This window comes from Crinia signifera, chromosome 5 (assembly GCF_055691185.1).
Source record: "Crinia signifera chromosome 5, ASM5569118v1, whole genome shotgun sequence".
NCBI classification, from domain to species: Eukaryota; Metazoa; Chordata; class Amphibia; order Anura; family Myobatrachidae; genus Crinia; species Crinia signifera.
Window position 1 is genome coordinate 246,407,301 of NC_139221.1, and position 25,187 is coordinate 246,432,487.

Genomic DNA, 25,187 nt, shown 5'->3' on the forward strand with positions numbered 1-25,187 from the left:
AAATGGGGTCACTTGTGGGGGGGTTCCACTGTATTGGTGCTTCGGGGGTCTTGCTAATGCGACATAGCACCCACCATTCATTCCACCACCAAAAATCACTCCTTCCCTTCTGAGTCCTGCCATGCACCCAACTGGTATTTTTTGGTCACACGTGAGGCATTGCCGTACTCGGGAGAAATTGGGGCACAGATTTTGGGGTGCTTTGTCTCCTTCATTCCTTGTGAAAATAAAAAATTTTGAGCCAGAACTGCATTTTTCTGTAAAAAATTACATTTTTTTACACAAAAATGCAGATCTGGCTCAAAATTTTTCATTTTCACAAGGAATGAAGGAGACAAAGCACCCCAAAATCTGTGCCCCAATTTCCCCTGAGTACGGCAATGCCTCATGTGTGACCAAAAAATACCAGTTGGGTGCATGGCAGGACTCAGAAGGGAAGGAGTGATTTTTGGATTTTGCAGCACAGATTCTGGTTGAATGACCCCCGAAACACCCATACAGTGGAACCCCCCCACAAGTGACCCCATTTTGCAAACTACACCCTTCAGGGAATTCATCAAGGGGTATAGTGTACATTTCAAACCCCCCGGGGTTTCACCAATTTTGATACAACTGAGCTGTGAAAATGAAAAATTAATTTTTTTTCATTTTCACTGCCCAGTTGTACCACAATTGGTGAAACCCCTGGGGGTTTGAAATGTACACTATACCCCTAGATGAATTCCCTGAAGGGTGTAGTTTGCAAAATGGGGTCACTTGTGGGGGGTACCTAACTTTTAGCATCTTATGGTGCCTAGAAACCTACATTGTGCCTAAAAAATAATCTCATAAAAAGGAGGCTCCAAAATCAAGTAGGTGCTCCTTCTATTATGAAGCCTGTGGTTTGGTCACCGTGCACACTAGGGCCACATATAGGATATTTATGAAAACCAAAGAATTGGGGGAATCAATTTTTAGTCACATTTCTCTAGTAAAATCTACTGTGTTCCTTAGAAAAATGTATTAAAATTGCAAATCTGCAAAAAAAATGAAATTTTGAAATTTCACCTACACTTTGTTTTAATTCCTGTGAAACACCTAAAGGGTTAACAAACTTCCAAAATGCTGTTTTGAATACTGTGAGGGGTGCAGTTTTTGAAATGGCATCATTTATGGGGGTGTCTCACATACAAGTCACTCAAAGTCACATCATAACTGACCTGGTCCCTAAAAAAATCAGAGTTTGAAATTTTCTTGAAAATTTGAGAATTTGCTATTCATATTTTAAGCCTCCTAGTGTCCAAAAAAATGAAAATGAGGTTGAAATAATGATGGCAACATAAAGTAGACATATGGTCTATGTTAGTTATTCACTATTTTGAGTGGTAAGATTATTTGTCTCACAAGCAGAAAATTTAACATTTTGCAAATCGCAAAATTTTCCATTTTTTTACGACATTTTGGTATTTTTCACAAAAAAACACAGACTGTATCGACGAAAATTTACCACTAACTTGAAGTACAATGTGTCACGAGAAAACAATCTCAAAATCACTGGGATAAGTAAAAGCAAAAAAAAGTTATCCCCACTTAAGTGATACATGCCAGATTTGAAAAAAAGGGCTCTGTCAAGAAGGCAAAAACTGGCTCTGTCATGAAGGGGTTAAAAAGTCTGACAGGTGAGGCAGTACCTCACGATCCACGATCTGAAGCGCACGCAGCGCTGACCTCCTCCCCCCTCCCCCCCGCAGCAGCAGCAGCAGCATCAAGCTGCAGAAAAAGTAAAAAAAATAAATATATGCACTGAAAAACTATATATATATATATATATATACACACACATATATATATATATATATATATATATATATATATGTGTGTGTGTATATATATGTATATATATAGATATATATATATATACACACATATATATATATATGTGTGTGTGTGTGTGTGTGTATACCGCACCGATCGCCAGCCCCCCCCCCCCCCTCCCACCCGGCAGCCCCCCTCCCTCCCACCCACCCGGCTGCCGCAGCACCAGCACCCCTCCCACCCCCCCGCCAGCCGCAGCGCCAGCCCCCCTCCCAAAGCTGGTGACTAAAATGGGGTCACTTGTGGGGGGGTTCCACTGTATTGGTGCTTCGGGGGTCTTGCTAATGCGACATAGCACCCACCATTCATTCCACCACCAAAAATCACTCCTTCCCTTCTGAGTCCTGCCATGCACCCAACTGGTATTTTTTGGTCACACGTGAGGCATTGCCGTACTCGGGAGAAATTGGGGCACAGATTTTGGGGTGCTTTGTCTCCTTCATTCCTTGTGAAAATAAAAAATTTTGAGCCAGAACTGCATTTTTCTGTAAAAAATTACATTTTTTTACACAAAAATGCAGATCTGGCTCAAAATTTTTCATTTTCACAAGGAATGAAGGAGACAAAGCACCCCAAAATCTGTGCCCCAATTTCTCCCGAGTACGGCAATGCCTCATGTGTGACCAAAAAATACCAGTTGGGTGCATGGCAGGACTCAGAAGGGAAGGAGTGATTTTTGGATTTTGCAGCACAGATTCTGGTTGAATGACCCCCGAAACACCCATACAGTGGAACCCCCCCACAAGTGACCCCATTTTGCAAACTACACCCTTCAGGGAATTCATCAAGGGGTATAGTGTACATTTCAAACCCCCCGGGGTTTCACCAATTTTGATACAACTGAGCTGTGAAAATGAAAAATTAATTTTTTTTCATTTTCACTGCCCAGTTGTACCACAATTGGTGAAACCCCTGGGGGTTTGAAATGTACACTATACCCCTAGATGAATTCCCTGAAGGGTGTAGTTTGCAAAATGGGGTCACTTGTGGGGGGGTACCTAACTTTTAGCATCTTATGGTGCCTAGAAACCTACATTGTGCCTAAAAAATAATCTCATAAAAAGGAGGCTCCAAAATCAAGTAGGTGCTCCTTCTATTATGAAGCCTGTGGTTTGGTCACCGTGCACACTAGGGCCACATATAGGATATTTATGAAAACCAAAGAATTGGGGGAATCAATTTTTAGTCACATTTCTCTAGTAAAATCTACTGTGTTCCTTAGAAAAATGTATTAAAATTGCAAATCTGCAAAAAAAATGAAATTTTGAAATTTCACCTACACTTTGTTTTAATTCCTGTGAAACACCTAAAGGGTTAACAAACTTCCAAAATGCTGTTTTGAATACTGTGAGGGGTGCAGTTTTTGAAATGGCATCATTTATGGGGGTGTCTCACATACAAGTCACTCAAAGTCACATCATAACTGACCTGGTCCCTAAAAAAATCAGAGTTTGAAATTTTCTTGAAAATTTGAGAATTTGCTATTCATATTTTAAGCCTCCTAGTGTCCAAAAAAATGAAAATGAGGTTGAAATAATGATGGCAACATAAAGTAGACATATGGTCTATGTTAGTTATTCACTATTTTGAGTGGTAAGATTATTTGTCTCACAAGCAGAAAATTTAACATTTTGCAAATCGCAAAATTTTCCATTTTTTTACGACATTTTGGTATTTTTCACAAAAAAACACAGACTGTATCGACGAAAATTTACCACTAACTTGAAGTACAATGTGTCACGAGAAAACAATCTCAAAATCACTGGGATAAGTAAAAGCAAAAAAAAGTTATCCCCACTTAAGTGATACATGCCAGATTTGAAAAAAAGGGCTCTGTCAGGAAGGCAAAAACTGGCTCTGTCATGAAGGGGTTAAAAAGTCTGACAGGTGAGGCAGTACCTCACGATCCACAGACTTTCTGACACTCGACAGCCGAAACATTGAAGTACAACTGTAGATTTTGTGTCAGAAGTTCACGTAAACGGCCGGGATTCAGACTGTGAGGACATTCCAACAGTCGGAATCCTGATTGAATACCCCCCATTATGTGTAAATCTGGCTCTGTTACTAGCCATTACCTCCTGAGAGTGAACCAGAATAAGGCCCTTAGTGCCTGGGATTAGCGAACCATCCAATCTCACCACAAATATACATTCCATGGTCAAAATTAATGTACTTCAGTTCACTTTAGCTCCATTCTGGTGTTTGACTTGAGCAGCACCTGAACTTCCTGACCGTGCATGTATGCTTGTACGCATTGTGTTGTTGTAACATGATTGTCTGACTAGATACTTGAATTAACAAGCAGATGTACAGGCGTATACCTAATAAAGTGACAAATGAGTGTTCGGGCTATAATACATGGGATCTGAGATAAGCTCCTCAACCCATGTGTTATTGCGGCTCCAAGGGTTAACTTTTTTTAGGGACTGTAATGTTTAAAAAGGGAGGGCCTAATTGTAGACCCCCTGCCAACCCTATCAGCAGCAGTAAATTACAGTTGCTAATAGGACACCGGTCATAACATTTTCTCCCAATGAGCTGAGAGCCTCAATTTTTTATATATATATATATATATATATATATATATATATATATATATATATATATAAAAGAAACCCTCTAGTTTAATTGGGACGCATACTAATATGCCCTTTTCCTGATGCAATACTTTCTTCTTTTGTCACAATTTATTTCTTATATAAATGAATCATTAACTTGGTTAAATACAAGTATTCTTTAATAATTTACCATGTACTTTCTTATTTAAAGTTAGAAAATAATTGTTTCCACACGTACAGTAGGATGAAACATTATATTTAAAATTTTACATTTTAAATAATATGTGAAAGTAAAGATCAAACTGTACTGGTAATATTTTGACAGACAGCTCTTATTGATGATGATGATAATAATAAGAAGAAGAATATGAATATAGATGTATATTAGTGTGTTTGTTTCCCCAGAGGACTGAGTTTTCTGACCTGGGGCTATATTTTTTTTTTTATTCGTATTGCAAGTTATTAGGGTGTAACTAAACAGATGGACAAATGTGCCAGTGCTGTTCAGTTAATTATAAAAATATATGCACATTAAGGTATCTTGCATTGAGTCTTTTTTTGTATTTTGTATTAGTTGCTATGTGTCCTTATTGTAACCCCTTATTTTCTGAAATGTTTTAATCTTATAAATGCTATGGTATTGTAGTGCATAGAGGCAACATACATGTATTATTAGGGATTGTTAATGGTGCAGACTTTTATTTAAATGAATGCATTGCTTTTCCCTGCTTCAGAGACACAGGTAGTGCCGGTAGGTTTTATTGTGGTTACACCAGAATATCCCACAAATGTGCAATTTTGTGACAGTCATGACATAAAAGACCGTTTTATGCAATTATTCCAGCATGGGGTGTTGTAACCATGGAAGACAAGTCTCCACTGTCAGCAAATAAAGTCTACAGCAAGAGGTTTACCCAGTAGGAAGCCATTTGTATTGACTGTATCTTCTAATGCTGGTCATACGCATTAGCCCTTTGAGTGCCAACATCTCTGTGAGAGATGCCCAAAATATCTGCTAAAAATGCCATATATAATTGTAAATAAAAAATGTGTAAAAAAAAAAAAAATTTCCTATATAAGGGAAACATTACAGGTCATTATGATGATTAAAAATGTTTGCCTGGCAATTTTCACACCTATTTTGACAAATTCAATTGTCACGCAAAGGGTTAATATTATGTTTCCAACCATCCAACTAATCTGATTCTGGAAGTAAAATACAAATTAAGACAATTTGATAATAAGTCAATTACTGAATTACATTCCCATTGTTTCCTTTGTTTATGTGTCTTAACAGGTCACATTCAAGATGTTGTTTTACAAGAAAAGTTAGAAAGAGAGGATAAAATCCAGGTGTCTCTAGCAGTGCTGAAACAGGTATGAATTACTATACGTTGCAGACATTTAGTGTGGGATATTTTTGTACCTTTGCACCTAGAATATAATAGCTTGTAAATAATGCATAACTTTTCTTTAATGCCATTTGCATATTGACCATAAACTCCACTGAGAGGTCTTACCAAAGGCGCTCAGTCTACAAGCATATGCTCATTTACACCACAAGCCTCTTGTATAAGCTAAAAGTGCGCACACACTGGGCGTTTTTAAAATCGCTGGCCTGAAAAATCGTTCTGTGCATACACACTGTGCAATCCCCCCCCCCCACACACACACACACACTCAGCGATTTTCGCCGATGTGAACAGCTTTCCATAGCAGAAAGCTATGGAAAGCATTCACAGCTATCAAAGCGACCACCGGCATAGGGAAGGCCGTTCAAAGTCGTGAAAATCGCTCAGTTTGTATGCACTGAGTGATTTTCAGCACAGCGATTTCAGTGATCATCGCTGTCCAGTGTGTATGGACCTTCAAGAGCAAACAGCTCAAACATTAAGTGAATCACTGTATTTGTGTGTTGCACCCAAAGGTCTTAAAGATCTTCCTAAATCCTCAGAGTTTTAATAAGCTATTTTTTTGCACATTTGTTTTACTTCAAATACTTTAATTCTCTGCCATGGTACTGTCCCTATAATTCAAGAATAAGATAAAAAGCTGCCACCATTCACTGAATCCGGTTGGCAATTCTTTATCCTGTAGTTCTTTGTTGTCATGCTCGCTGGGAATGTGTGGATACTTTTAGTTTATAGCATATCTTATGGAATAACGTAAAGTCAGAGCTTTTACTAGCTACCTTCTTCAACCCACTACCCCTATATACATTGTGTTTTGTTTTTATTATCATGTATATCAACTGTAATGAGAATAATTAAGGCATGTGGTGAGTGATATTATTCTTACGTAAAATGTACATGAACAGTAGTTTAGCATTTATTATCTTTATTATATGTTACATACAATACAACAATACAATATATTTATTATTTGTTTTTGTCCGATGTTTATATTTATTTGTATAAATGCTATATAATTCTGACAGGCAGGAAGAAACAATACTAGTTTGGTGTGCATATACTATAGAAAATAATATTGTTGTCTACAATCAGGTAAAGGACATTTTAAAAGGATCGCTGCGTTTCAACCAAAGCCTTCTTGAGGCTGAAGAAAACGAGGAAATTACAATCACTGATGATCATTACTGCCCCAGTGTGCAAGGACAACTGGGTGACGACGGCTTCCTCAAGGACATGGAACAGTCAGTACATCATAAACCAGTACAGTCACAGGAGGTAATTATATACTCTTTTAATAATACTTGATTAAAATAAACTGACTTTGATGTAATTTGGAGTGGCCATCAAATAATCATGGCTTGTGTTTATTTTGTAGTCCTTGAAAGTCATTAAAGGGCAGATTATTACTAAATAAGTTTGTAATGATATTCAGCGGTTACTCCATACTTACCTACTCTCCTGGTAGTTGCAAGATACTTAACAATGTTACAGATAGTCCTCCGGATACCAGGCAGTATTTACAATGATCTTATTTTGGCAGGACAAATCTTATCAAATAAATCACCTTTCCCAAGCTGCTATACCTTTTGCAGGTCTTACCTGTTGTTCTCAGCAAAACTAATATAAATTACATTGTCAAAGTCGAGGCAGTTTATTTGTAATGGTAAGAAAAACTCATCTTAGTGTGCAACTGCCACAATGGACTAGACCAGAGGGGGGAACTAACTTCCCAAACATGGCAATATATAACTATGTGGCCATTTGCAGACATGATTGGATCCCACACACTGCTCTATATGCTATTTATTCAATAAAAAAAAAACTTTCTAACTCATTTAGACTTGGGATGTTTTTTTAACCCCTTCACGACATTTGACGTATATATACGTCATGGCCGGGAAGTACTTCCCGACACATGACGTATATATACGTCATGACTTTAAACTGTCACTGCGTCTAGAGACGCAGTGACAGAGGGACGATGTCTGCTGTCCCTGACAGCAGACATGTCCCTGCATGCCCAGGGGGGGCTGCGATGCCGCCCCCCCGTCGGCGATCGCTGTGATTGGCTGTTCAGTGTGAACAGCCATTCACAGCGTTTTCCTGTGTTACCAGCGAATCAGACGCTCGGTAACACAGGTGTCAATCACCGCCGGGCGTCAGGGGGCATGAGGGGGTCATCGGTGACGATGACACCTCACCCCACCCTCACCCCACCTGCCCCCAAGGCTGTGATTGGTCCGTGGGACCCACGGACCAATCACAGCCAAGGCGCGACATTTAAACTAACGGTGACTGCGCTGCAGACGCCATTCCGGTCTGGAATAGCGTGCAGAGCGGTCACCGTGCCTATCTGCCGTGATACTGACCTGATCCTTGCTAATACTTACCTGATCCTTGCAAATACCTTACCTGATCACTTGATCACTGCTTGTAGCGTGCTGGACGCTTCCTGGATCTGACTTCCTGAGACTTCCTGCTGCTGCTGCAGTGTGATAGAGAGATAGAGAGATAGAGAGAGATAGAGAGATAGTGACAGAGAGAGCTATATTTTGTGTCTGCTACCCCCCCTTTTTGGGGGTGCAGTTTTTTTTTATATATAAATAACTGTCAGTGCTGCTGCTGCAGTGTCATAGAGTGATAGATAGTGATAGATAGTGATAGATAGTGATAGATAGTGAGAGATAGAGAGATTTGTGTCTGCTACCCCCCCTTTTTGGGGGTGCAGGTTTTTTTTTATATATATAACTGTCAGTGCTGCTGCTGCAGTGTCATAGAGTGATAGATAGTGATAGATAGTGAGAGATAGAGAGAGATAGTGACAGAGAGTGATAGAGAGTGTATATTTTGTGTCTGCTATCCCCCCTTTTTGGGGGTGCAGGTTTTTTTTTATACATATAACTGTCAGTGCTGCTGCTGCAGTGTCCTAGAGTGATAGATAGTGATAGATAGTGATAGATAGTGAGAGATAGAGAGATAGTGACAGAGAGTGATAGAGAGTGTATATTTTGTGTCTGCTACCCCCGCCTTTTGTGCTGATCACTATATCTGAGGTGATCAGCAACTTTTTGGGGGCGCAGAGGTTTTTTTTTTTTATATATACCTGTCAGTTGCTGCCAGTTGCACTGTCAGTTGCACCAAAGGTTGTGCACCTGCTGCCCCTCACTGGTAATCAGTGTCGCATCACTGATCACCTTTTTTTTTTTTGTGGGTGCTGTGTGGTCTTTTTTAAAAAATTTTTTTACACACACTGTGATTTTGTGGGTGTCCTGTGGCCACTGTGCGCTGATCAGTGACGTACATCACTGATCAGCTTTTTCGGCACAGGGTTGATCTATTTTTTTTTTTTTTTTTGATCAAATTCCTGTTGCCTTTGAGCGCTGTTCAGTGACGGACGTTACTGACCAACATCTGTGCTCAATTTTTGGCGCAGGACCTTTTTTTTTGTTTTTTTAACCCCTTCAATTTTTTTTTTTTAACCCCTTCAATTTTTTTTTTTTTTTAACCCCTTCAATTTTTTTTTTTTTGTATAAAGTATTTTTTTTTTCTGCACTACATACACACTACACACTACATACCCCCCGGGTTGAAATAAAGTTTGTACCCCCCCCTACACTATACACGTGTTGAAACATTTCACTACCAGTAACACAAAAATAAAAATGGCATCCCAAATGTCATCCCAAATGTCATCCCAGTCATCCAGAAGAATGTATTCAGTGGAGGAGGCATATGCCATGCTTGCCTCTGACTCTGACACAGCCAGTGAGGCAAGCGGGGAATTTGAAGGATTCGTCTTAAGCTCCTCTTCCTCCTCTGGTGATGAGGGACCCCCTCAAAGACGCCCCCGTAGAGCAGCTGAGACCCCCCCCAATAATTGATCTCGTATGGACCCCACCACCAGACAATTTTGAGCCCCAGGTTCCTGAGTTTTTGGCCATGCCAGGAATCCAATTTGATTCCACAGGTCTCAGAGAAATTGACTTTTTCAAATTATTTTTCTCTGATGATTTTATAAATTTAATGGTGGACCAAACTAATTTATATGCCCAGCAGTTTATTGCTCAAAACCCCACGTCATCATTTGCTAGGTGGACCCCTGTAGATGCAGTAGAGATGATGACGTTTTGGGGTCTGGTGTTTCATATGGGCATAGTAAAAAAGCCACAAATTAGGCAATATTGGAGTACAGATGTTCTGTACAGCACCCCATTTTACCGTATGGCCATGACTCGGACTCGTTTTGAGGCAATCCATAAATTTATACATTACACCGATAATGCACAGTGCCCACCCAGAGATGATCCCACCTTTGACAGGCTATTCAAAGTCAGGCCGGTCATTGATCATTTCAGTGCCAAATTTGCAGAGCTATACATCCCTGATAAATGTATTAGTATCGACGAGTCCCTTATACATTTTAAAGGAAGGGTTAAATTCCGCCAGTACCTTCCCAGTAAGAGGGCAAGGTATGGCATAAAAATGTATAAGCTGTGTGAAAGCACCACAGGGTACACCCACAAGTTTAGGGTATATGAAGGGAAGGATTCAAGAATTGAACCGCCAGAATGCCCCCCCTCCCTCGTAGGTGTTAGTGGAAAAATTGTCTGGGATTTAATGCACCCCTTCCTGGATAAGGGTTATCACCTCTATGTGGATAACTTTTACACCAGCATCCCCCTGTTTAAGGCCCTTGGTTCAAGAGGTACAGCAGCTTGCGGTACTGTGCGTAAGAACCAAAGAGGCCTCCCAAAAACGCACATTGCCCAAGTAATGAGAAGGGGTGAAAGCAGGGGAATATGCACCGAAAATATGTTGTTGGTAAAATATAAGGACAAGAGGGATGTCCTTATACTGACAACAATTCATGGAGACAGTACCACCTCCATCCCTGTAAGAGGTACCAGTACCCACACCTCAAAACCAAATTGTATCCTAGATTACAATAAGTACATGGGCGGAGTGGATCTTTCAGATCAGGTACTGAAGCCGTACAGTGCCCTGCGGAAAACAAATATCTGGTACAAGAAGCTGGCCGTGTATATCATCCAGATGGCACTGTATAACGCTTACGTGCTATTCCGTTCTACCGGCCAGAGGGGGACATTTATGCACTTTCAAGAGGAAGTCATAAAGGGCCTAATATTTGGGAACCAGCAGGCAGAGGGCCCCAGTACTTCTAGTACTGGCCCCCGTATTGTACCAGGGCAGCATTTTCCCAACGAAATCCCCTCCACTGCAAGAAAGGGCAGGACACAAAAAAGGTGCAAAGTTTGCTATAAAAAGGGAATAAGAAAGGAAACTATTTTCCACTGTGAAACTTGCCCCGACAAACCCGGCCTATGTATAAAGGAGTGTTTCAAAATATACCACACATCTATGGATTATTAGGTTCATCATTTCACCGTGCTTCGGGGGTCTTGCTAATGCCACATAGCACCCACCATTCATTCCACCAGAATCTGAGCTGCAAAATCCAAAAATCACTCCTTCCCTTCTGAGTCCTGCCATGCACCCAACTGGTATTTTTTGGTCACATGTGAGGCATTGCCGTACTCTGGAGAAATGGGGGCACAGATTTTGGGGTGCTTTGTCTCCTTCATTCCTTGTGAAAATGAAAAATTTTGAGCCAGAAGTACATTTTTGTGTAAAAAAAATGTAATTTTTCATTTTCACAGCCCAGTTGTACCAAAATTGGTGAAACCCCTGGGGGTTTGAAATGTACACTATACCCCTAGATGAATTCCCTGAGGGGTGTAGTTTGCAAAATGGGGTCACTTGTGGGGGGGTTCCACTGTATTGGTAATGCAACATAGCACCCACCATTCATTCCACCAAAATCTGTGCTCCAAAATCCAAAAATCACTCCTTCCCTTCTGAGTCCTGCCATGCACCCAACTGGTATTTTTTGGTCACATGTGAGGCATTGCCGTACTCTGGAGAAATGGGGGCACAGATTTTGGGGTGCTTTGTCTCCTTCATTCCTTGTGAAAATGAAAAATTTTGAGCCAGAAGTACATTTTTGTGTAAAAAAATGTAATTTTTCATTTTCACAGCCCAGTTGTACCAAAATTGGTGAAACCCCTGGGGGTTTGAAATGTACACTATACCCCTAGATGAATTCCCTGAGGGGTGTACTTTGCAAAATGGGGTGACTTGTGGGGGGGTTCCACTGTATTGGTGCTTTGGGAGTCTTGCTAATGCAACATGGCACCCACCATTCATTCCACCAAAATCTGTGCTGCCAAATCCAAAAATCACTCCTTCCCTTCTGAGTCCTGCCATGCGCCCAACTGGTATTTTTTGGTCACATGTGAGGCATTGCCGTACTCGGGAGAAATTGGGGCACAGATTTTGGGGTGCTTTGTCTCCTTCATTCCTTGTGAAAATGAAAAATTTTGAGCCAGAACTGCATTTTTGTGTAAAAAAATGTAATTTTTCATTTTCACTGCCCAGTTGTATCAAAATTGGTGAAACCCCTGGGGGTTTGAAATGTACACTATACCCCTAGATGAATTCCCTGAGGGGTGTACTTTGCAAAATGGGGTGACTTGTGGGGGGGTTCCACTGTATTGGTGCTTTGGGAGTCTTGCTAATGCAACATGGCACCCACCATTCATTCCACCAAAATCTGTGCTGCCAAATCCAAAAACCACTCCTTCCCTTCTGAGTCCTGCCATGCGCCCAACTGGTATTTTTTGGTCACATGTGAGGCATTGCCGTACTCGGGAGAAATTGGGGCACAGATTTTGGGGTGCTTTGTCTCCTTCATTCCTTGTAAAAATGAAAAATTTTGAGCCAGAACTGCATTTTTGTGTAAAAAAATGTAATTTTTCATTTTCACTGCCCAGTTGTATCAAAATTGGTGAAACCCCTGGGGGTTTGAAATGTACACTATACCCCTAGATGAATTCCCTGAGGGGTGTACTTTGCAAAATGGGGTGACTTGTGGGGGGGTTCCACTGTATTGGTGCTTTGGGAGTCTTGCTAATGCAACATGGCACCCACCATTCATTCCACCAAAATCTGTGCTGCCAAATCCAAAAATCACTCCTTCCCTTCTGAGTCCTGCCATGCGCCCAACTGGTATTTTTTGGTCACATGTGAGGCATTGCCGTACTCGGGAGAAATTGGGGCACAGATTTTGGGGTGCTTTGTCTCCTTCATTCCTTGTGAAAATGAAAAATTTTGAGCCAGAACTGCATTTTTGTGTAAAAAAATGTAATTTTTCATTTTCACTGCCCAGTTGTATCAAAATTGGTGAAACCCCTGGGGGTTTGAAATGTACACTATACCCCTAGATGAATTCCCTGAGGGGTGTACTTTGCAAAATGGGGTGACTTGTGGGGGGGTTCCACTGTATTGGTGCTTTGGGAGTCTTGCTAATGCAACATGGCACCCACCATTCATTCCACCAAAATCTGTGCTGCCAAATCCAAAAATCACTCCTTCCCTTCTGAGTCCTGCCATGCGCCCAACTGGTATTTTTTGGTCACATGTGAGGCATTGCCGTACTCGGGAGAAATTGGGGCACAGATTTTGGGGTGCTTTGTCTCCTTCATTCCTTGTGAAAATGAAAAATTTTGAGCCAGAACTGCATTTTTGTGTAAAAAAATGTAATTTTTCATTTTCACTGCCCAGTTGTATCAAAATTGGTGAAACCCCTGGGGGTTTGAAATGTACACTATACCCCTAGATTAATTCCCTGAGGGGTGTACTTTGCAAAATGGGGTGACTTGTGGGGGGGTTCCACTGTATTGGTGCAACATAGCACCCACCATTCATTCCACCAAAATCTGTGCTGCAAAATCCAAAAATCACTCCTTCCCTTCTGAGTCCTGCCATGCGCCCAACTGGTATTTTTTGGTCACATGTGAGGCATTGCCGTACTCGGGAGAAATTGGGGCACAGATTTTGGGGTGCTTTGTCTCCTTCATTCCTTGTGAAAATGAAAAATTTTGAGCCAGAACTGCATTTTTGTGTAAAAAAATGTAATTTTTCATTTTCACTGCCCAGTTGTATCAAAATTGGTGAAACCCCTGGGGGTTTGAAATGTACACTATACCCCTAGATGAATTCCCTGAGGGGTGTACTTTGCAAAATGGGGTGACTTGTGGGGGGGGTTCCACTGTATTGGTGCTTTGGGAGTCTTGCTAATGCAACATGGCACCCACCATTCATTCCACCAAAATCTGTGCTGCAAAATCCAAAAATCACTCCTTCCCTTCTGAGTCCTGCCATGCGCCCAACTGGTATTTTTTGGTCACATGTGAGGCATTGCCGTACTCGGGAGAAATTGGGGCACAGACTTTGGGGTGCTTTGTCTCCTTCATTCCTTGTGAAAATGAAAAATCTTGAGCCAGAAGTGCATGTTTGTGTAAAAAAATGTAATTTTTCATTTTCACAGCCCAGTTGTACCAAAATTGGTGAAACCCCTGGGGGTTTGAAATGTACACTATACCCCTAGATGAATTCCCTGAGGGGTGTACTTTGCAAAATGGGGTGACTTGTGGGGGGGTTCCACTGTATTGGTGCTTTGGGAGTCTTGCTAATGCAACATAGCACCCACCATTCATTCCACCAAAATCTGTGCTGCAAAATCCAAAAATCACTCCTTCCCTTCTGAGTCCTGCCATGCGCCCAACTGGTATTTTTTGGTCACATGTGAGGCATTGCCGTACTCGGGAGAAATTGGGGCACAGACTTTGGGGTGCTTTGTCTCCTTCATTCCTTGTGAAAATGAAAAATTTTGAGCCAGAACTGCATGTTTGTGTAAAAAAATGTAATTTTCCATTTTCACATCCCAGTTGTACCAAAATTGGTGAAACCCCTGGGGGTTTGAAATGTACACTATACCCCTAGATGAATTCCCTGAGGGGTGTAGATTGCAAAATGGGGTGACTTGTGGGGGAGGTTCCTAACTTTTAGCACTTATGGTGCCTAGAAACCTACATGGTGCCTAAAAAAAAATCTCATAAAAAGGAGGCTCCAAAATCAAGTAAGTGCTCCTTCTATTATGAAGCCTGTGGTTTGGTCAACGTGCACACTAGGGCCACATATAGGATATTTTTGAAAACAAAAGAATTGGGGGAATCAATTTTTAGTCACATTTCTCTAGTAAAATCTACTGTATTCGTTAGAAAAATGTATTAAAATTGAAACTCTGCAAAAAAAAAGAAATTTTGAAATTTCACCTACACTTTGTTTTAATTCCTGTGAAACACCTAAAGGGTTAACAAACTTCCAAAATGCTGTTTTGAATACTGTGAGGGGTGCAGTTTTTGAAATGGCATCATTTATGGGGGTGTCTCACATACAAGTCCCTCAAAGTCACATCAGAACTGAACTGGTCCCTAAAAAAATCAGTGTTTGAAATTTTCTTGAAAATTTGAGAATTTGCTAGTCATATTTGAAGCCTCCTAGTGTCCAAAAAAATGAAAAGGAGGTTGAAATAATGATTGCAACATAAAGTAGACATATGGTCTTTGTTAGTTATTAACTATTTTGAGTGGTATGATTATTTGTCTCACAAGCAGAAAATGTGACATTTTGCATATTGCTAAATTTTCCATTTTTTCACGATATTTTGGTATTTTTCACAAAAAAACACAGACTGTATCGACCAAAATTTACCACTAACTTGAAGTACAATGTGTCACGAGAAAACAATCTCAAAATCACTGGGATAAGTAAAAGCAAAAAAAAGTTATCCCCACTTAAGTGAGACATGTCAGATTTGAAAAAAAGGGCTCTGTCATGAAGGCACAAACTGGCTCTGTCATGAAGGGGTTAAACCTTAATAAATCTTATATACCTGCAGAAGCATTAGCGAATCATTCAAGTTTATACTTTCTATAAGCCAATATTCTGTTTCCTATGTTACTTTCTTTCTCTTACCGGGAATGGGTCATAGGGTCATCAAGAGGAAGGCCGACATGCATCAATGTCGATATGGGGTTAAGTCGGCACAAACAGGTTGACCTGGGCAAGGTCGACAGGGCTTCTGGCATGGTGCCTCGCTACGCTCCACACACTATTTTATTCTATTTTATTCTATATTATCCCTCTCACCTATGGGCTGATTGGACCAGTTAAACATGATCCTCCTATCCTCTGCATAGTTATTTCATTTTTTACCATTGACCACAGAATGGCCCATACTGTATGTAACATTCCGACGACTAGTCCAAAGCTGTCACTAATTTGCCGCAAACTGCTATTAATACGCTCAGCTGTGGCAAGGCAATGTATGCTTCACCCCTGACTACAATCTTCCCCTTCTATGCAAATGTCTAAAGAAAAACTTTTTCTCATGTTTAAAATGGACTGGGTAGAAACATCTCTACACACAGAAAAATGATTTGTAAATCTTTTATTGATTCTGGTATGAGACCAGAGTATTTAAGTCCAAACCTATGGTTCAAATCTACTGAGGTGCAGTTATATATTTGGGAGAGATTTTGGCTATGGGCGATCTTTTTTTTTTTTTTTTTCGCATTTTCCTTAACCCCTTTTTATTGTAATTGATAATATTATCTCCATTCAGTTCATTGTTGTGAATGTTTAATTATTCTCTGTAAAGCGCTGTGTAATATGTGTACGCATTATAAATAACTGAAAATAATAATAATAATTGTTTGATATCTGTACTATTGATCTTTTCATTTGTATTCATTTGTAATCCTTGTTCCCATATGGTTTTGTAACCAAAATATTGAAAATCTTTGTAAATATGTTTGGAAAAATAAATCAATAGCATTTACTGTAAATGTAATAAATAGGCATAAATATCTAATCACGATAATATTTAGGGGAGTATTAAATTTGGCCCTTTTTTCGGCTGGCCTTGTGTATTCAGTTGCAGGCTTTTTCATCCGTTTTCAAGTCCTTTTTTGCCTCTATAGTTTCGTTTTATTTCATTTATTTTTTTGGTTGTTTGGTTGAAACTGCATTGGTGAAAACTGACTAAAACCAGGCGAAAATGCTTGTAATTTCGAAAAAAACACATGGAATGAAGAGCAATTCGCCAGTGCCCATGGATTCTGACCGCACAGAATTTTTCACCTAGGCATAAAATCTGCACTTTAACTGAATAGGTGGAATTAATGTTCAACTGAAAAACGTCAAAGTCACGATTTTTCTACTAGGCTAAAAATTGGGCACCGATTGATTACTCCCTTAAGTCAGTAATATTCACATTTAAGAAACATACCTATTTCCCCTTGGTCAGCCCTAGCAACTATAGCAATAGTAAGTATGCACATTATGCATTAACTTTTTGATCTTTAACTCAGAGACCCCACATGTCATATAGGTGTTTCACATTGGCAGCTGGTATTGGGATACTGACATTGTGGCTGCTTTCCACGCAGGTCAACAGACCCGACCACTTCAGGTTGAGCGTGTACATACTGATGGTCCATCTCTTCAGCATCATATGTTTAGTATAAAGTTCTCTGTGGTTATAAAAATGTGTGTTTATGAACAACAAAAACAGGCACTCGGTCTTCCATACTGTGTGTGCCCAAGTACCTTCCAATGGTAAATCTCTACCATGAATATGTATACAAAACTGTCAATCAATCTAATCATCGGGGTCTTCTGACTTCACAAACCTTGCGATGCACACCCCCTAACATGCCAAGGCAGTCATGCGGAAGCCTTGCAACTGATCCAAACAATAATTTTAGAACACTGTGTCACTTTTTGTTTGGAATGGGTTGCTAGGCTACCGCCCCACTGTTTGTGGTGTCAGAGAACCAGACACACAGCGGAATGCAGCTCCGTTTTTCATTCTTTTTATGTAAACTGGGCCCTCCTGTAAGCGTAAGCAGCAGAGTTTCAGTGGCAGTGAGCAGAGGACTCAGAGACTTGGCAGCGGAGAGTGGCGAACAGGAGACCCGGGCCCCGCCGGCAGTGTGGAGCCAGAAACCCGGCGGTGGAGAGTGTAGAAGTTGGAGACCTGGTGGCAGAGTGCGGGATGAGGAGGACACTCGGCAGTAGGGTGCAGGGGGACCAGAGACCCGGCAGTGGAGAGCAGAGATGCCGGAGAATCGGGGGCCCACTGCCGGTACACAGCTGTTGCTGAAGGGTGAGGGCTGCGGACAGAGAGAGGAGAGGGGAATTATAACATGATGGGAGTCAGAGCCTAGCAATCTCTCTCTCCTCTCACATTCACTCTTTTAGGCCTGTAATCACTTCCCAAAAAATCCATCTGTAAATGGATATCTCCTTGTCTTGCAGCCCCCTCCCCACTGTCTTCCCCAACTCTTTAAACTCCCCGAGCCCCTCCTCTCCTTTTTTCTTTTTTTCTCTCTCCCCTGCCCCCCCCCCCCCTCTTCTCTCCCCTGCCCCCCCTCCTCTCTCCCCATCTCTATCCAACCTTTCTCTTGCACCCCCTTTCTCACCTGCTTCTCTCCTGTCTTTATTCTCTCTGGGGCCGGTTCACACCTGTTCATAATAGGCCAAATTTTGCCCAGCCCCCAATGGTCAGGGTTTGCGCATGCGCAGAGATGCACATGCGCAAATCCTGGGATCTCTCTACCTGAAATTCCCTCTCTATCCCTGTCTCTCTACCCGACACTCACTCTACCTTGCTGACCTCTTTCTTTTTCTCTCTCACTCCTGTTCACACCCCTCCCTTTTACTCTTGCTTTTCACCCTCTCTCTTTCACTCATTACCTCTTTTTTTCATGAAGCACTCTCTCTCTCTTCTGACCACCCCACTCTCCCTCTCTTTGTTGCTTCTCTCTTTCTGGCCACTAAAAGGCATTGTAGTGACAAGTGGGGGAAAAAATCTTTCAAGATTTTTAAGTTTTTACAGATATGATTAACTTTTCTGTTTGCATGTTACATAGCAGAAAATGTTACGTGCTGTAGAGAGCAATTACTTATGCTCTACAATGCCATGTTGTAGAAGTCAGGCATTAACAGACAACATAATTGCAATATCTTCTCCATTAAGACTTTCCTATAAAGCCAAGGATCTTAAAACATGCTAAAACTTTCATTTCCACATGATATGAGTTTGACTTGCTAAATAGGCTCAGTGGTTTTACATTTATTTTGTGAATGGCTTTTATATTTTTAAACTCTTATTGAATGGACTATGTTTATTGTATGTGGGACAGTAGATGTCTCTCAGCCCATTCCCGTTTACCGTAGTTGTAAAATTCTGTTGATTGAAAATAGTGGCAGCAGAATGTGGGAAGTCAACAGAAACTGGCTCAGCATCCTACAGGTTTCAGAAAGTTTCCCTAAAGACACAGACTATTTTGAGCTAATCACAGGTTTCACTGAGATTTTTGTGGTCTTAGAGGCCTTTATGCCTAATACATGGGGACATATGACAGGAAGGCTAACATCTCGCTGGAAATAGCTGACCTAGAGGAACACAATTAAAAACAAAAGTGTTGAGTAAATGAAAAGTATATATAGTACATCCGCATCCACTGAACCACACACAAAGTTCTTAACCTTTACAAAAGAAACTTGCCAAAACTGCTTTAAACCTCCCAGCATGTATTTGAGCATGTTAATAAGTCGGTATATTATTGGCCATGTTTATTTAAAAAAAAAAAAAAACATCCGTCCTAATTCCCTTGATAGAAAATATGTGAAAAATGTAGCAAAAAGGATGACTTCACGTCTAAATAAGATCACCACAAAGGAGATATAAGTCTGAGTTTATGACAGGGATATCTACTACCATTAAAACTATTATTTGTTTTAACACAGGTTCAGTGAAACCTGTGTGTTTGCGGCCATAATGCAGTCAAAATAAATTAGATAACTCTGGGCAAGCCTGTTACGTGCAATCAGTGATCACAGGTTTTAGGAAACCCCCCATTGTATGAAGTTACATTATTTTCTTCCAAATAAAACTATGCATGAAATATGATATACTGTACTCTAGTCTAGATCACCATATGCAATGCATCCCTTTAAATATTCTCTTAGCTGTGGGACAATCACTGTTAATACTTCAGTGGTCTGTGTTTCCCTCGCTCCTCTTATATCCATGTTCAGGGAGCTCAATAGCATGGAATTCATCTATAGGGGGTGATTTAACTGTTATTTGGGTGCCTGACAGTAGAGGGCATCCACCAGAAGCAATTCAATTGTTCTGCCGATTTAGTATGAATGCAGCAGGCACCGACATTTCTTCTCTCCGCCTCCAAGTTGTCAAGCAGAATTTTGCAAAAATTGGGCCCTTAATAGGACTTTTTGTCTGCGTTAGTAGTAGTGGGCATCTAATCATAGCAACAATTGAATTGCACTGTCGGGCACTGCTCTCTTTAGGTGCCCCCCCCCCCCCCCCAGAAAAAAAACAATTGAATATTGACTAATCAACTTATACATTATATGAAGTGACAGATCACTAGTTTGTGTGTTTATATTTAATTTATTACAATATTCTATATATACCACTAACAGGTGTATTTCCCAACCTTCGGTTGTTCATCCCCCACCCCCCATCTTTCTCATATATGTCCCGTCACCCCCCCCCCCCCCCCCCCATTTTTGGCTTATTCCTCCCTGCCCCCGCTTTCAGCTGTATCCCCCTCAACAACCCAATCTGTCTCATGTTCTTTTTTGTTTTGTGGCGATTGGATTACTGGGAGCTGTAGCCCAATACTACACATTGTCCCTTATTCAGATCTGATTGCAGTACAAATCTGTTTGGAAAATGGGCAAAACCATGTGCACTCCAGGTGGGGCAGATGTAACATGTGCAGAGAGAGTTAAATTTGGTTGGAGTGTGTTGAAACTGAAATCTAAATTGCAGTGTAATAATAATGCAGCCAGTATTTACCCTGCACAGAAACAAAATAACTCACCCAAATCTAACTCTCTCTGCCCATGTTACATCTGCCCCACCTGTAGTGCACATGGTTTTGCCTATTTTCCAAACAAATTTGTACTGCGATCAGATCTGAATAAAGGCCATTGTGTGTGTTTTTTGCTTTTTGCTGACCCCGTCTACAATGTTTATTTTGCACTCTTTTTATTCATCACAGTTTTAATTGGAGATTTCCTCCTTTGGCACCTTCCCTTAGATTGTGCTTGTTTGCGTTTATTGTGACTGCATTGTTTGTAATGGAGCAGTGTATCATCTTTAACAGAGGAACATGTTGAGTAGACATATGGCATTAAGTGTAAGGTTATTATCAGAGGAAGCTACTGCTAGTATATTCTGTCATCATTCATTTAATCAGCAGCAGGGAAAGCTTGGTGAAAACATGCTTCGTGTCATTGTGGATTTCCTATATCTGAGACAAGCTCAATATATCACCTCTGACAAATCTACGTCAAAACACCACATATCAAAACATACAGCCTGAATACGTTTGTCTGTGGGTTATTATTACTTCTCTCTTCTCGTTAAACCACATCTGAGCCTATGTTGGTTCTATGCGCTGTACAGTATGTCCACAGATCCTTGGGGCAAGCCCTTTATCGCTGGATTGCTGCCATCATTCCCAACTGGATATTGGCCAGTAATCATTTGCAGATGTTAAAGAATGATGTTAGTCGGAACATAAATAATAACTCAATGTGGTTTTAGTTAAGCCTTATAGTAATAAAATATGTTTGTTAATATGGTTTAAGAACAAAAGTTTTCAAAATGATTATTATTTGCATGCAATACAGGCTGAAAACCATGTATACCATGATGGAACCTGCAATTTACTGCGTAGAAACTAGCGAAACCAGCGAGGCTTCACCTATAGTTGGTCTGATTCAGCATTTTAATTATAACAGTTTCTGTAGCATAATATATAGTACTGATGCGGGTATTGTGAGGGGAGGCATTCTAATGGTATTCTTAGTGTTCATTCTAGCACTCACCATTTTTGAAAACCCATGCGGTACTTGTTTCCTAGCACAGCGCCCATTGCATCGTATACCATAAGACTAAATATGGTATACAATGCGATGCGACGCGATATTGTACAATAAAATATCGTATCGAATCGTATGCCATACAATGCGATGGTATACGATTTTTTATTGTACAACCACCCTGATGGGTCCTTACAATGTTAAATGCCCCCCCATTGTCAACGCCACCCTCAGGATCAATGCCAACCCAAAGCGTGGTGAGCGTAGCGAGCCCGCGAGGGGCGGCGGTACACGTCCTCCGACCTTTTCATACCCCCACTATCCACGTTGGCGTGGAGTTGATTTTATATAGTGTGGCGAGCACAGCGAGCCACCGAGCCTGAAGCGGCTCGCTTCGGGCTCGGTGGCTCGCTGCACTCGCCACACTATCTAAAATCAACTCCACGCCGACGTGGATAGTGGGGGTATGAAAAGGTTGGAGGACGCGCACCGCCGCCCCACGCGGGCTTGCTGCGCTCGCCACGCTTCGGGTTGGCGTTGACAGTTGGGGGTGGCGTGGGGGTACATTTAACATTGTAAGCACCCATTAGGGTGCTTATACAATTAAAAACGTATCACATCGCATCGCATGCATCGTATTAGGCTATATGGCATGCGATATGATTGCATAAGACGCCATAAAAAGAAAATCTTGGGCGCCGTGCTAGGAAACAAGTACCACCCATGCAGTTCCTCTTCCCTGCCTGGGGTGTCACTGTCTGGTAGTTGTAGACCCTCACCCAAACTAATGTCTGCAGGTGCTACACCATTGGTGTCACTAATAGTGATGATCATACTAATGATGATGAACAAGTCAACTAGATGGCTGCTTTAATTGTCTACCTACTAATTTAATGTTGCTAGTAACTAACAAGTAATTTCTGCTTCCACAACCAAGCACACCACTTGATGCTGCTAGATTTTTTTTTATGCAATTCAGAAGCTTGTTTGTGAGGGTTGGTGATGGAGCTTGTTGTGTTTTGACAATGCCAGGGCCGGAATCCCGACTGTCGGCACCCGGATTGTAAAGTATGCCGGGGAGGGTTAGCTTTAGGGTGCTAAAGGTAAAGTTTAGGTTTAGGCACTAGAGGGAGGGTTAGGCTACAGAGGTGTAAGAGGGGAGGTAAGGAGTAGGCTGCAGGGGGCAGGGTTTGGCACTGAGGGTGGAGGGTTAGGGTTATCCTATGCGGTAGGATAAGGGTTTGGCTGCAGGTAGGGAGGATTAGTATTGGGGGTAGAGAAGGGGTTGGTATACATCTCTAAAAGGTGTCAGGATCCCTACCATTGGGAAGCCACTGTCTTCTGTCCATCAGCATCCCAAGCGCCAGGATCCCAATAACCTTCTCCGTTAGTGTATTATATTGAGAACTGTGCTGTAGGTACTTTTTCATGGTCCTCTTTTCATTCTTATGTATGCAGCTGTGATATCCTTGTAACACCTGACCATATTACATCTTCTTTCCTTTCCCCCCTTCTTGATATGGTCCTTGATAACTGTTTTGTATGACTGTAAATCTGCTTGTTACAGTGTTTTTGGCCATACAATGAAAACGCCTATTTTGCAACCTATTTTGAGTGAAGCTATTTTTCATCTCAAGGCAATGGTAAGGTAGTAATTATTTTACCAGAGCCCAAGCTTTTTTATCATTTAAACTTTAAATGATAAAAAAGCTTGGGCTCTGGTAAAATAATTACTACCTTAATCAGTTTGATCCAATTATCTGCTCATCCATGGATATCCTTAAAAGCTGGACCATTACAGTGCCTTTATGAACCCTTTTAGGACCACTGAGTTAAGCCCTCAAAGTGCCTGTCTCCACCATCAGTGAGCAGCAGACTGCGCTGCCAATGGCACCTCTGACTGTGTGTGGAAGCAGACATGAATGCTGACAGAATCTATTCTCGAAAACATGGAATATGTTTGAAATGTTTCATATACTGTACATAACTGTTTTTTTGTTTTTATTAATTGTATTATGCGATCCTTATACTACAGAAATAGTAGGCTTGGAGTATTGTGTAATAATTGTGTAAGGTCTGTCACATCCCCAACATACGTATGCCACAAGGGCTCCCATGGCTAGGGAGACCGGACAGACTTTAGCCTATCAGGAGCCAGAGGAGCAGGAAAAATATGCTGCCAGGAACGCGGTGAGTGTGGAGTTGGGACTTGAGCAGTGTTGGGCATTATAGAGCGGCAGGAGGGTATTGAGTGGGAGCAGCCGGAAGACAATGAGATGACCCAGCATATGCCAACACTTGGAAAAGAGCTGCATGAATCTCTATTCTGCAATGAGTGATCTCCCTGGGGATGTTGTGCAATATGGCAGGAGATAGATGACACTCACATTTTTATTGTATCTATGTCTGATTTTGTCTTATCTTTGTGAACCTGACAGGCTCCTGGAGAACAGCTCTATGAGCTGCGGCAAGAACTATAGGCTTTTGTTTATTTATCAGCCTGTCACATTTAAAAGCTTTTTCCTTTGTAAAATCAAATTGCATTTATATATAGAAAAGTGTGTCTTTTTCTATCCTTTGATATACTTATTTTTCTCCTGTGTTTTTTTTATATATATAAACCCCACTCTACCATTTTCTCCTTGTGTGTGCCTCTATAACCCCCATGATTTGCTTCTATGCACATATTGAATTTCTTGCAGAAAATGTCATTGCATTTTTATCACTAGATATTATACATAGAATGTAGTTTGTGCGTGACTCATGAACATTTACTAAATGTGTTAAGTGGCTCGTCATACTGAATTAAATGCCAACCCCTCTGTTAACTCTTCAAATTGTACAGTGAATGATGGAATAATTTATCTTACCATTAGAACATCTGGTGACATACAGTAATCTCCCATCTTCCTTAAATGACAATAATATTAAAGTGAGGTCAGATCAGAACACTGTACTGCATAATGTATACTGTAGGTCTGTATAACATTATTGGAGCAGGACATTTAAATGTTCCTGGTTCTTCCTACATATAGTTGTCGTAGGCAACATGCATAGCAGCAATACAGCATGTACACCTCTCCGGAGGGGGCAAGGAGTGCCCACTGGGGAATGTAGTGGTAGGGCCCATGCTAAAGGGTATGGGCAGTTATCAGGGGTTGAGACCAGCCCAAACAGAGGATGGTACACAGCCCTTATAGACCATTGTACTGACCCTCTAATAGAGTAACAATGTACCATTTGAGTGCACTGTTTGGAACCTGACATTAGTGAAAGGGATGGGGTCGTCAGGTAATGGGGCACACCAGAGGGCCACTATGACCCTGCCTGTACATTAACTAGTAATTAAGTATATAATTGAGGTATGGATGTTGCATTCTTGTGTTTAGATAATGGCTAGAAGTACACAATTTTGGCATTTATCGATCATTCACATTAACCAAGTTGCAGTGTTTTGTTAAATACTTATAAATACATATACTATATGTATGTATATATAGATATGTTGCTGATT

The 25,187-nt window shown here is 41.0% G+C and overlaps 1 protein-coding gene across 2 annotated transcripts in view; it reads left to right on the top strand.

Moving 5' to 3' along the window:
• TBC1D5 (TBC1 domain family member 5) overlaps positions 1-25,187 on the top strand; it is a 495,609-nt gene that overhangs the window by 465,664 nt on the left and 4,758 nt on the right. For both annotated transcript variants that reach the window (XM_083188782.1, XM_083188783.1), the window contains 2 exons: positions 5,713-5,792; positions 6,920-7,102. In XM_083188782.1, the coding sequence (XP_083044908.1) occupies positions 5,713-5,792; positions 6,920-7,102 (263 nt within the window). The remainder of the gene's footprint in view (positions 1-5,712; positions 5,793-6,919; positions 7,103-25,187) is intronic.